We start from the raw sequence: 12,255 nt of genomic DNA, 5'->3' as shown, positions 1-12,255 counted from the left end.
TCACTGTTGCCAGTTGTGCAATATGTTCTAGCTTAGATAGTCAATTCATTTTCAGAAGGTCAAGTTGAGTTAGTCCTCAACTTAGTGATATGATGTGTAATCATTCATGTTTATGTCATTCAGTTACCTAGATGTTACACAAAGGCATTTACAATAGATGACCTGTGAGACTATGTTTATTCTCTTCATTGCTCTTCTCACAAGACTCTGTTTCTTTTTTTTCTGATGACTGTTACCCGCTGCTATAACAAGACCCTGTCTGTTTTCTTTGGAGGACACAGCTCTCTGTCCCCTTGTCCTGTGACCTCCTCCAGCTTTCTTTGTGTTTCTTTACAAAAGACACAGTCCTTTGTCTAAGAGCTCTCTAACTTCTTCAGACAGTGCCACTTTCCTGAAACCCTCCCAGAATTTTCCTGAGGGGCCTTCCTTTTTCTACACTGAAGAGCTCCCACTATTTGTTATCAAAATGACATTAAATTGTTTATGTTTGATTAAAATATTGTCTTATTTGTTGGACACACATAAACTTTAGAAATCTTCATGTTGGGTTGCAGGTTTATAAATTTCTTTTGATTGGCCTAGTACGTTATATTTTAAAATTTGAGCATGTAAGCCCTTGATTAAGACCTCAACCCCCATTAGAGCACAGTTTTATGGGAAATTCAGATTAGTCCCACATCATTTTAATTTTAAGTGCCCTGTTTGGTACCATGTCCAGTCCATCATCCTATTGGAAAGCCAGCTCTTTATATTCTCTCTATTCCGCTTAGTGTCCTCTATCCCAGCTCCTCACCTGTTTCTTCTCCATTTTTTAGGCACAATGGCACTGTGGCTGTTGGCCTTACCTTCTCCTTTAAATTGTGACGCTTTGTTTGGATTTTTTTTTTTTTTCTCAACTGACCCAGGACCCTGTCCTGTACCCTAAGAGATGTGACTAAGAATTATGTGCTTAATAAAATTCCTTGGGGTGGTGAACACACAATACAGTATACAGATGATGTATTGTAGAGTTGTACACTTGAAACCTATGTAATTTTATTAACCAATGTCTCCTCAGTACATTCAGTTAAAAATAAACGAATAGACTAAATAAATAAAAACAAACAAAAAACCCCATAAAGATTCATGTACAGTTCAACGGTTTTTAGTGCAATCAACATCCCCACTGTTTAATTTCAGGACACTTCCATCACCCCTGCCAATTTGTTTCTATTTTGTCTTTTTTTGTGAAAAAATCTCAAACATAGGAACACATGTAAAGTCAAAGAGTAACAGAACACAACCCGTGTGCATGTCACCCAGCTCAACACATCTGTTCTTGGCCGGTCTGGTTTCTTCTATAGCACCGCCCACACCTCACTCCCAACTCTAGATTGCGTAGGAACTGCGCTATAAGTTGAATTAATAATAGTCCGTGCACTAGCCCACGTAAGTTGTTCAGACCAGGAGGGTGCTTTACTTTGCCTCAACTGACCATATCTAACAGGCTAGCTTCTTTTCTGGTTTCTCTTTAGAACCAGAAAACATCTTTTGCAGAAATTTCAAGTAAACGCTTCCTCTTTTCTCACTGGCCCCGATTTGCTTAGGCCTGCCCACCCCAGAGCTAGTTAGTTTCTGCCATGAGAAGATGGGATTACCATGACTAGTTTAGAAAAATAAGCTGAGGTGAATGAATACATCCTATTGCCCACTAAAGCAGTGACCAGTATTGGTACGTCAACATTTCTCACTTCTAATGCTAGATCAAATGGATTGTCCTTCACCTCCCTCCCATTTCTTTCTTTCACAAAACGAATACTCATACATTTAAACCGTGCTTTCAGTAACTGCTCCTTTTCTGTCGTCCATACTTAGCATTTCAGGCTTCTACAATATAATCTGTCCCGTGGTGCTTATCAGCCTCTTCTCTTCCACCAATATCCACGATGAACTCTAGACTTCAGCCAAGTCCTGGTCCTCACAGCGCCCTGCATTTGTCACGCTGTCACAGGTCTGAGGGTTTGATGTTCTAGTTTTGTGCTTAAGGGACACTTCTGTACTTCTGCCTGTGTACATACCCCCTTACTGTGTGCGGTCCCATTACAGCTCCACAGCATCTTCTCAGTCTGCTGGAGACCATTCATTCTTTCCTCCCCCTCATCATTCTGAGCTTTTATTACCTGCTCCATTTTCACACGGTACCTTTTCTTTCGCAGCACTTACGAGTGTCCTGTGCTGTACTGTATCCACACATTTCATGTCCTGTTTCTGCTTGTCCCTAGAGTAACAGTGATACATGATTAATATTCAGCAAATATTTGCTGAATAAACAAATTTCCAAAATGCATGCATACATTGTTGTAACAGGATTTTATTCTTCTAAGTTGCTAGGGATGTTCCGATCTTTTAGTCATACAGACATTTTTATGTTCATAATACTACAGGCGGAAAGAGACCCTTGGTATTTATAGATTTAGCATGCACAAGGAACTTGAGACTGTATGTAATAAATTGCAGTTTTGCTGAGATTCTAATTGATTCTTACATGCTAATTGGTAACTTTATGGCAGTAACTCAGATATAGCGGCCCTACCTAAACCTCTGGCAGTCACAACCCAACACAATTTTGTTATGCTGCGCATATGTTCGTTGAGGATTTTAAGGGAGTTACTAAATATGTGTATCTAGTATTGCTGCCTTTTATAGGAGGCATTGACCACTATTGCACTATTGACGAATTAGAGGATTCTCAAAACTCTTCATGTTTGCCCCTTGCAAAAGCTGGAAGTCTCACTATGAAGTATTTTGTTTCCTCTCCCATTCTACGTAATGTATTTCTCATTTTTAAAACAGATTCCTTTATTATATTCTTTTCTAGTACCATTTAGTTCCCCTTGTACTCCCTCCCTCCAGTTAATTTATTTCTTTAAATTAACGTCAATTTTTCAGTCCTTTACCTAACATGTGTTGAATAACATTCATTCGAAGAGAAGCGGGGGTCCAGCGTGTAGAACAGGTTTTGCTGTGCTTTAGCCTTGTGTGAGAGTTAGGACTGCAGCTCTCCTGTCTGCCTATTTTAGAATGAATGGTTCTTTAATGGATTGGGCTATTCCAGCATTTCTGATTTAAGGTCTGTTGCAGCAAGCGACAGTTTTGATGCCAGTAACATATGTGAATTAAATTAAATTGCATTGCAGGATCCAGCCGGTCCGCTCTGACCCAGTCAGCATGCCAGGGTCATCCCGTCCGGTCTCTGATCGAAGGGGAATTTCCACCGTGATTGATGCTGCCTCAGGTAGAAAACCACCTCCAACATGTTCATTGGGTAGTTCTGTGCATTTTTAATTTCTCTTCTTGCACAGTGTAAAGAATGATAATTTTTTGCCTTTCTCTCTTTTTTTTGTTTGGTTTTGTTTTAGGATGTGTGTGTATGTTTTAAAACAATACTATGCCTACATTTGTTCCTAAACAGTGCCATGCATTTAAATATGGTTAAGGTTGGTGAATGATGCAGTGGAGTTGGCACTTGATTAAATGTAATGAACGCAGTATTGAAGGCTACAGGGTTGATGACTGCTTTGCCTTTGATCTCTCAAACGTGGAGAAGCAACCTTGACAGAGAACGTAAATACAATATATGGATTCAATTTACTCAACCTGTTGAGTATCAAAGTGCCTGATCTGTGGAAGTAGAGAGTCCAAACGCTAAAGCTTAAATGGTTTTATTATTGAAAGCATAAAGTTTAGAAATTCATTAACTTAACTCTAGTCTATCTATCACAGTTATTAACTTCCTATCCTTGGAACCAAGCCATGAATATGTATCATTAGTACCTGGAAGTAGATCTCTGCCTTTGTTAGGTGATGCTTGCTACATTAGTATTGTAAACTGCTTTCTGCCAGCTCAGCCAAATATAGAACTGTTCGTAATAATTTTCTCGTCTCCGAACGTAGTGATAAAGAAAATCAGGACAGTGATGCTTTCTATTAGGGCGCAGCTGTGGAGCATCTGAAGATAGCACGCAGCAGGGTTTCGTCAACAAAAGTCTCTTACAAGTAGAACTATTAAATATTTGGCATTAGTAGGACAGTTGAGTCAGAGAGGATTTTAATCTACAGCAATTTTTAAGTCCCCAGAGACTGCTGATTTGATTGAGGCTTAAACTGTGAAAGAAAATGGAAACAAACACAAAACTGATTTGTGAAGGTCACTTTTCAAAGACCAAAACTTCTGTTTCTGATTCTGTCTTTGGATGGATTTTGAAGTTTGAAAGCTAATGGCTATTGTATGTTTTCTTCCCTTTCCGACTTTTAAAATAATTTTACTTATTTATTTACTTATTTACTTATTTACTTATTTATTTTGGTCTGTGGATTGCACCTCATGTCTGACTGAGCTATCCCCATCCAGGGCGGTGCCTTCACTTTTAATGTAGACTCTTAACTTTCGAGGGCTCATTCTGATCCTCCAACTTAACTTGGCAACCACAGCCATTCCTTGGAAATAAGCACTAAAATGCGTCTCTCTCTCTCCTTGCTTCCTGGCATTGAATGAGATATTGAGATAGGTGACTTAATAAATCTTCTTGGTAGTGTCAGTCTGAGAATGCTAACAGATGCTGCTCATCTGGAATTATCATTTACAATTGTGAATCCTGGAAATGATGTATTTTAGTATTTTATTCAAGATTACAGTCGTAGGCTTTGTTGGGTTTTTTAACATGGTTAAACTGCCCCATTATTAATGTTTTAGAGTCATCTGACTAGCTACCAGTCAAGTGCAATGCATGTAACTGAAGCAGCTACCATGTACATATGTTACTAAAAGTTGCTATATTCAGTGCTGTAGGCTGAGGTAATAAAATACTCCATATTTATCCTGTAGTACTATTTTCGTTTTAGCTCTTTGTAGTTATCTCCTGCCATAGAGAGGAACTTCAGTGAACTATTAGAAACATAGTTTTATTTGACTCTGCTGCAAGAAGAGTTTTAAAGTTGATGTTAGAATAAGGAATTAGATCTTTGCCATCAACTGACTTTATTTCCAGCGGAGACACACTGTAGGAGTTTCTAGGGTGTTGTTCTACACCTCTGAGCTTCTTCCTGGAAGCACCGATCTTCTGAGGAGAGAAAGGAATTCTTGGTGACTAAGCTCTATTGTTAGTTTTCTAGGACTCTTTTCATTCTAGAGAGCCATAGTTCCTTTCTGGAAGACAGCCAGAGCAATGAAAGGTTGTGCTGCTTTCTCTAACCTTGAGCTAAAGAAACCCCGTAGGTGAGGAATTGGACTTTTATGCTTAACTCTCTGCCTCTCAAATGGTTTGGACCCCTTTTGTTCCACACGTTTTTTAAGTGAGTGAATAATGCTTTGTTGGGGAAACTTTATCTACTTTATTTGGTAGGACTACTGATGTAACAGACTTACTTTTCTATTGATGTTTAACATGATGGATAGAGGCTAAATGGTTTGGATTCTTTAGGAGAAGTTGATGGGAAAATTCTGTTTGAGGTTCTTCTATTAAAAAGAGTCTTAATACATTTTTTTAATTGCTCCTGAACCAGGAAGTGCTTCCCTGACTCTGACCCCCCTGCATTGGAATCAGCTGCATATTATGAACATGCTTATTTGGAGTTTTGATTACCTTTGCTTAGAGCTGTGACCAGTGTGGCGCCCCCTCTGGTGGGGCTGCATTGCTTTGTATCACCTTCACGCCATATGTACCGCGAAGTGGGTTATCTTGTTAGTTGTTCCCGAGGCACGTTTCATAGCTATCCCTCCGTTCTAGTGAGAACTCTTGCTCTTTCTGTCTAAACTAATGGTGATAAAATTTTCATAACACTCACTTCTCAGAGACATAGAATTTAAAACTTTAATGTGATTAGAATAAACCTTTTGATTGTAACAATTTTCAAAGTGAAGATATTTTATTTAAGCCTTGACTCTGCATGTTATCCTTTAGATATCTGTGCATTAACCTGGGCATGTTGTTCTGTTGAAACAAGAAGAGATCAGCAGAGTTGTGCCACTTGGGTGAAGAAATTCTTTGCCCACAGTTTCTTGATCGTGTAGTATATGTGTGCTTCACTACTCCTTCCCATAGGACACCTTTCCTAAAATATATGTCTTTAAGTCATTAACTTAGCTGGCTTAGGTACAGCATAAATTCTGTGCATTTAGGTGCCTCCGGAGCAGCTTCTTATTTCTCAATATAAATAATGTGGTTTTTAGATGCAGCAGATTTGTATCTGCTTAATAAGTAGGTGTTATTCACATAACATGATCTTGGTGATTCAGAAGGACAGTATCCTAAGATTTTGAATTTAGATCATTGTGAGATGTTCCCTTCTTGACTAAGGAGAAGACCCTCCTGGAAACGGACTTCATAGGGTTTTACCATTACACACAAGCCACCCAGAACAAGCGGGATTTGAAGGAACTGTTCCATTTTCCTGTGTCCAGCTGATTAAAGTTAACATCGGTGTCTCTGAATTACAGGCAGTGCTTCTAGACAAAGCACGCGGGGATCGCTCACCCTTTGTTTCTTCCCATTGTCTGTCATGTCTTTTGATAAAGGTGGAGGGCCCCTGACAAGAAAGTAAAAAGAGAGCTGTCGGAGTCCCGTTGAAGCCTTGTTTCCCCCTTTGGTGACTGATGTTCTTGTTCCAAACCACGTAGGCTGCACCCAGTGGATAACTTAAAGCTGGTTGCTTTTGAGTCACCCACACGGAGCGTCTTGGGTCTGGCTTATCTGAGGTTGGTTTGTGCTGGTTTGTAGTTTTACAACGGAAACTGGTGTTTACTAGTATAGAACTCAAAGCAACTGAGATTTAAGGACAAATTTATTCCTGGCTTGTGTGAAGAGCAGACATCTTTGTCAATCTCTACTAAAGAAGAGCATTTTATAGAGAAAATGTCACTAGAAATGGTGGGAACAGCATTTACATACATTCCTGAGGAAGGGGACAACAGGAGAAGGGACACTGTGACAGACAAGGAAAAGAGTTCTTACCCTTTAGCGCAGGCGTCCTTACATAGGTTTGTAGCGGTGCACCAAGCTTTTTGATAACCGGGGACAGACTTGTAGACGTGGTGTTGTTGTTCTTGACCCAAGAGAAGTATTGTTTTTGTTCTACAATTGAAGTAATCTGAATAATGTCTATGAAATTAATTCAGGAGACAGTTTTTCAGCACCCAGTTTTTCCCAGTATTACAGTAACTTGTTTACTGAAGAAAATAATATATGAAAAAAATTATGGTAGTTATTTGTCCCTGCTTTATGGATTTGGCATTCAGGGCATCAGACCTTTAAAAAACAAGGAACACTTACCAGAGAAGTGTGATAGGGCAGGCAACAAGGAGATTATTTCAGCAAATATCTGCCGGAGGGACATTCTTATAGAGGCATGCATTTAGCTTACGGAAATTTTCCTGATGCACTAGGGGGGGACTATTCCTAACGATTCTATCTCTGGAAACGAATGTCTACAGTTGCCATTCCAATCTGAGGTAGGCAAACTCATTTACTGTATCTTAAAGCCACCAGAGACGCAGGAGATGCTCGTGGTAAGAAGCAAAGAGATTTTTTAAGAAACATCATTTGTTCAGTACACTGTGGTGAGGCCACTGAGCTCCATGATTTTAAAACTGAAGCTGGGTGACAGAAGCCATGACATTATAATCATGGTCTTGAACTTTTGCTGAAACCTATGCAAAAATTTGTTTCACTCCCCCCCCCCTTTTTTTTTTGGCTGGGATGTGGACAAATTATTGCCTAAAATAATTTCTAGATATGAAGGACATGTTTTCTTTAGAAATACTGAAGTGTTTCTTTGAATAAGTGATGTGGTTTTCATTTAATAGAGTTCCAAATAGCCTTTGTGATTATAAGGTGTCGAAAACTGCAAGCATTCTTGTACCTTGGCTATTCACAGCCTCTGTGGGATCAGTAAGAGGATTATGGACGAGGGTGAAATTGAAAGAAGGCTTAGTCTTGACCTGTGAACAGTCCCTGAGACGGGGGAAAGGAGGTCAGTGCTTTTATTCTGACAGTATCTATACTTGAAATATTTGGTAAATGTTCAAACTCGGGTATTAAGATTGGCGTTTTTGTTAGAAATGAGGAAGTTTGTGCATTATTTCATCTCTAATCTAATGGAAACGTACTGTCTTTATTAAATGAAACATAAGTTTAAGAACATGGGAAAAGACCTGATTCGCCTGACAGGAAAGTGCTTAGCCACAGCTCTCTCCTTCTGATTTAAATCTTCCTCTCATTCTTCTTTCTAATATTTATAGGATGTTAGAAGATGAAATTCAGCTTAACAGTGTGGAAAAATTTAGCTCAGCACAATTAAGAAACAAATGATTGTCCCACTTGAAGACGAAGAAACTGTAAACAGAAGTAGAAGAAGCTGTTGGGAAAGTTTTTTCTGATGACACATTGCTTCTTTGAATAAATCTTTGTGTCAACTAAAACCTTGCCTTTGCTTTCTCTATTGCAAGCGCCAGGTCCTTGTCGTGACTTTATGTCTTTCCTGAGCATTTTCAGAAGGAATTGATGGAATTTTCCCTACTGTTGATATAGCACAGCAGCACATATTTACATGGGACTTTTTGGCTAAAAGGCCCAGCTTTTCTTTTTTGTACCTTTATTACTGTATCTTTAATACAAGGCCGGACTACTTATGTAGTCTGTTGCCCGAGACTGCGGTGGCAGAGGGACAATATTGGGGGCAGTATTAGAATTTGTTTAAGTCTGAACCGGGAATTCCATTTGTCTTAGTGACATTAGTGTCAAACTGTTAGTGCCACACTATTTTAAATTGTGTCCAAGAGCCCGAGAGGCCTAGGCTCATAGGTGTCATCTATAAACTTAGAAACAAACAAAGAGCCTCTCTCCGCTGAATATGGAAGCCGAGCGAGCAATTAAAGAGCAGCCCGGGACCTCACCCGGGCAGCTCGTCGGAACCAGAGCTCACGAGAGTCCCCTGGATATTGTTGGAAACTGTCAGAGAGAAGCTAAAGCAAATAATCAAAGTGAAAATAATTGTTCCTGGGAAAAGTCTTGTTTTAAGCTAAGAGTAGTGGAAAGAATCGTGAGTAGTAACTTTTGAATCATTGGTTCTAGTCTCAGCTCTGCCTGTAACTGTCTGTTTGGCATATTGCTTCAGAGCTCAAGGCTTTCTTCCATAAAATGAGGGATCGAAGTAGGTTGTCCCCAAATCCCCTTCCAGCTAAAAAAATTGATCAAGTGTGTGCTTTGGATCACCTTTGAAGAATTTTTAAATGTTAGGATATAATTTACATATTAACAAGCATGCACATATCTTAATCATACAGCTTGAATTTTTGTATCCATGTAATCACCATCCAGATCAAAGTTAGAGTATCTTTATCATCCCTGAAAGTTCCCTTATGCCCCCGCCATCCAGCTCAGCCTCTGACCAGAGGTTACCGCTCCGACTTTTATCATCACAGATTAGCTTTGTCTACACTGAACTTCATGTCAATGAAACCACTCTGTACTTACTCTTTTGGGTCTGGCTTCTTTTACTCAGCTTAATGTTTCTGAGACTCATCCAGGTGTCACACGTGTCACTAGTTCATTTTTTAAAAATATTGCAGTGCAGTGTGAATATAACACAGTTTATGTATCCATTGTCCTGTTATTTACAGTTTCAGGCTTATTATGAATAAAGCTGCTTTAAACTTTCCTGTATGTCTTTTTTTTTAACATATGCACTCATATCTTTTGGGCAAAAACCTAGGAATTGTTGTCTCACAAAGTTGGCGTATGTTTAGTTTTATTAGGAACTGCCAAGAAAGTTTTCCAAAATGATTATACCAGTTTTCACTCTTAACAGCAATGTGTGAGTACTGACTGGTGTGGCTCATTGGGTTGGGTGTTGTCCTGTGAACTGAAAGGTCACTGTTAGATTCCCAGTCAGGGCATGTACCTGGGTTGCAGGCCAGGTCCTGGTTGGGAGTGTGAGGCAACCGATTGATGTTTCTCTCTCACACATTGATATCTCTCTCCCTCTCTTTCTCCCTCCTTTCCTCTTTCTCTAAAAATAAATAAAATCTTAAAAAAGCAATGCGTGAGTCATTCCAGTGAATATGCATTGTGACTTTAATTTGCTTTTCTCCAATGTATACTGATACTGAGCTCCTTGAATATAGGTGGGGCAAAATGAGGTTTACAGTTGTGAGTATACAAAACAGAGCTCATTCTTGTATTATTATTTATTAATTATTGTATTATTTTCCCTATGAACAAGTGTAAACCTAGTTTTGCCTTACCCTGTATTCTTACTGGTCATTCGAATATCTTATTTTGTAATGAATTTATGAAGTCTTTCATTAATTTTTATTGGGTCGGTTGTCTGTTTTGAATTTCAGGTGTTCTTTAAATATTCTGGATGCATGTCTGTTATAATTTTGAAACTATTTCCTTTCATTTTATTGCCTTTTCACTTTCTTATTGGTGATTTTGACAAACAGAAGTCCAGTTTTTCCATTGTTTTTCCTTTATGCTTTTTATTAAAATTTTTCCCTTTCAGTCTTGAATTGATGCTTTTTTCTAGTTATTGTATAGTTTTGGCCATTGTGTTTATCTCTACAATCTTTTTCAAATTATTTTTTACTGTGATATGAGGCAAGGATCAAAGGTTAGTTTCTTCCATACAGATAGCCAGTTGCTCCAGCACTATCAGAAAGACATGCCTTGCCTTGGCTGGGTGGCTCATTTGGTTGGAGTGTTGTCCCATGCACCAAAAGATTGCAGGTTCAATTCCCAGTCAGGCACATACCTAGGCTGTGGGTTTGATCCCTTGTCAGGGCACATACAGAGGCAGCCAATCAATGTTTCTGTCTCACCTCTCTCTCTCTCTCTCTCTCTCTCTCTCTCTCTCTTTCTCTGTGTGTCAAATCATTGAGAAACATATTCTTGGGTGAGAATTAAAAAAGCAAAAGATGTGCCTTCCCCCCCGCCCCCGCAGTGAATCTCAGCTGCCTTTTTAAAAACCCTATTTTTTCTGGATCCTCTATTCTGTTCCATTGATTTATACTCTGTCTTTACACCGGTGTCATACTGTTTGAATTACTATAGCTTTTTAGGAAGTTTTGAAATCTATCAGGTTAACGTATGGGCTGTTCTAGGTTCTTCACGTCCCCATGCACACGCACATGAACACACCCACCAGTGGTTCGTGGTGCGGCCCCTGGACCTTAGAAGTCTCCAAGACACTTTCTAGTAGCCTGTGAGCAAAAATTATTTATGTAAAAGTATGAAGTCATGATTTGCCTTTTAAAAATACCATGTTGACATTTAATACAGATGGCACAGAAGCAATGGTGTATAAACCTGCTGGAATCTTAGCATATATAGTAAAAGCACTGTCACCAAACTATACTAGTAGTTGATGTTACTCGCATTTGGAAAAAAAGCTATAATTTCTTAAGAATATCTTTGATAAAATATCAATTATTACATTTATCATACATTTTTTAAAAATTTAAAAATTTAAATAAATTAATTTTATTAAATTTTGCTGCTTGTGTACTTCTTTTTGATATTCTGTGGATCCTGGTGCATGATGGTTGTACTAAGGAGATGCACTTGTCTGATGGTTGTGAGTTGACCTAGCAACCATTTTACCCCAGAGAACAACCGACAGTTTATGAAGATACAGGCATTTGGCAGACAGTTTCTCAAAAATAAACAAAGTGAGCCAGCCACTTCAAGAACAAAAACAAAAACCCGACATTTATTACCAATGATAAAATTCTAGGCTTTACTTGAAAATTGGAAATTTGCAAATCACATATTCAAATGTGTTTACCACTGTCTGCTTAACAGTTGCTAGTATTTAAAGACATTTTTGATGAGACAGGTGGTGATATTAATGGGAGTGATGTTTTTATTCCATATAAGATAAATCAACATTTGAAAGATCTGTGATATTTTCAAAATGATTGGTTTTATGATATTACAAAACTATGGGTAGTGGACTCATTCCAAGGGTAAGATAGGAAAAAGGATTTTAATATAAAAGAATAGAAAAGTTCATTCATAGGGTTTCAGAGGTCATTGCAACTAACTTGTTACGTGTGATATTAAGGAAGGATATCCCCCGAATCTGAAAAGGCTCAGGATCTGAAGATGCTCCATCTTTTTCCAGTTAGATTTTTTGAGTGAGGCCAACTAGTCTTCACATTCTTCACCCAAACAACATATCACAGCAGATTGAGTGCATGAGCTGATGTGAGAACCTACC

General features: G+C 38.7%; 1 protein-coding gene across 22 annotated transcripts in view; it reads left to right on the top strand.

Moving 5' to 3' along the window:
• Positions 1 to 12,255, top strand: part of BCAS3 (BCAS3 microtubule associated cell migration factor) — a 487,145-nt gene that overhangs the window by 235,090 nt on the left and 239,800 nt on the right. For 11 of the 22 annotated variants that reach the window (XM_071219333.1, XM_053930625.2, XM_053930623.2 and 8 more), the window contains one exon: positions 3,177 to 3,304. In XM_071219333.1, coding sequence (XP_071075434.1) covers positions 3,177 to 3,304 — 128 coding nt within the window. Of the gene's footprint in view, positions 1 to 3,176; positions 3,305 to 8,275; positions 9,746 to 12,255 lie in introns of those variants that run through there. The other 11 variants (XM_024573300.4, XM_045182544.3, XM_071219340.1 and 8 more) reach the window with 2 other exon arrangements.

The sequence above is a fragment of the Desmodus rotundus genome, chromosome 9, assembly GCF_022682495.2.
Source record: "Desmodus rotundus isolate HL8 chromosome 9, HLdesRot8A.1, whole genome shotgun sequence".
Classification (NCBI taxonomy): domain Eukaryota; kingdom Metazoa; phylum Chordata; class Mammalia; order Chiroptera; family Phyllostomidae; genus Desmodus; species Desmodus rotundus.
This window is presented reverse-complemented; position numbering and strand designations above follow the sequence as displayed.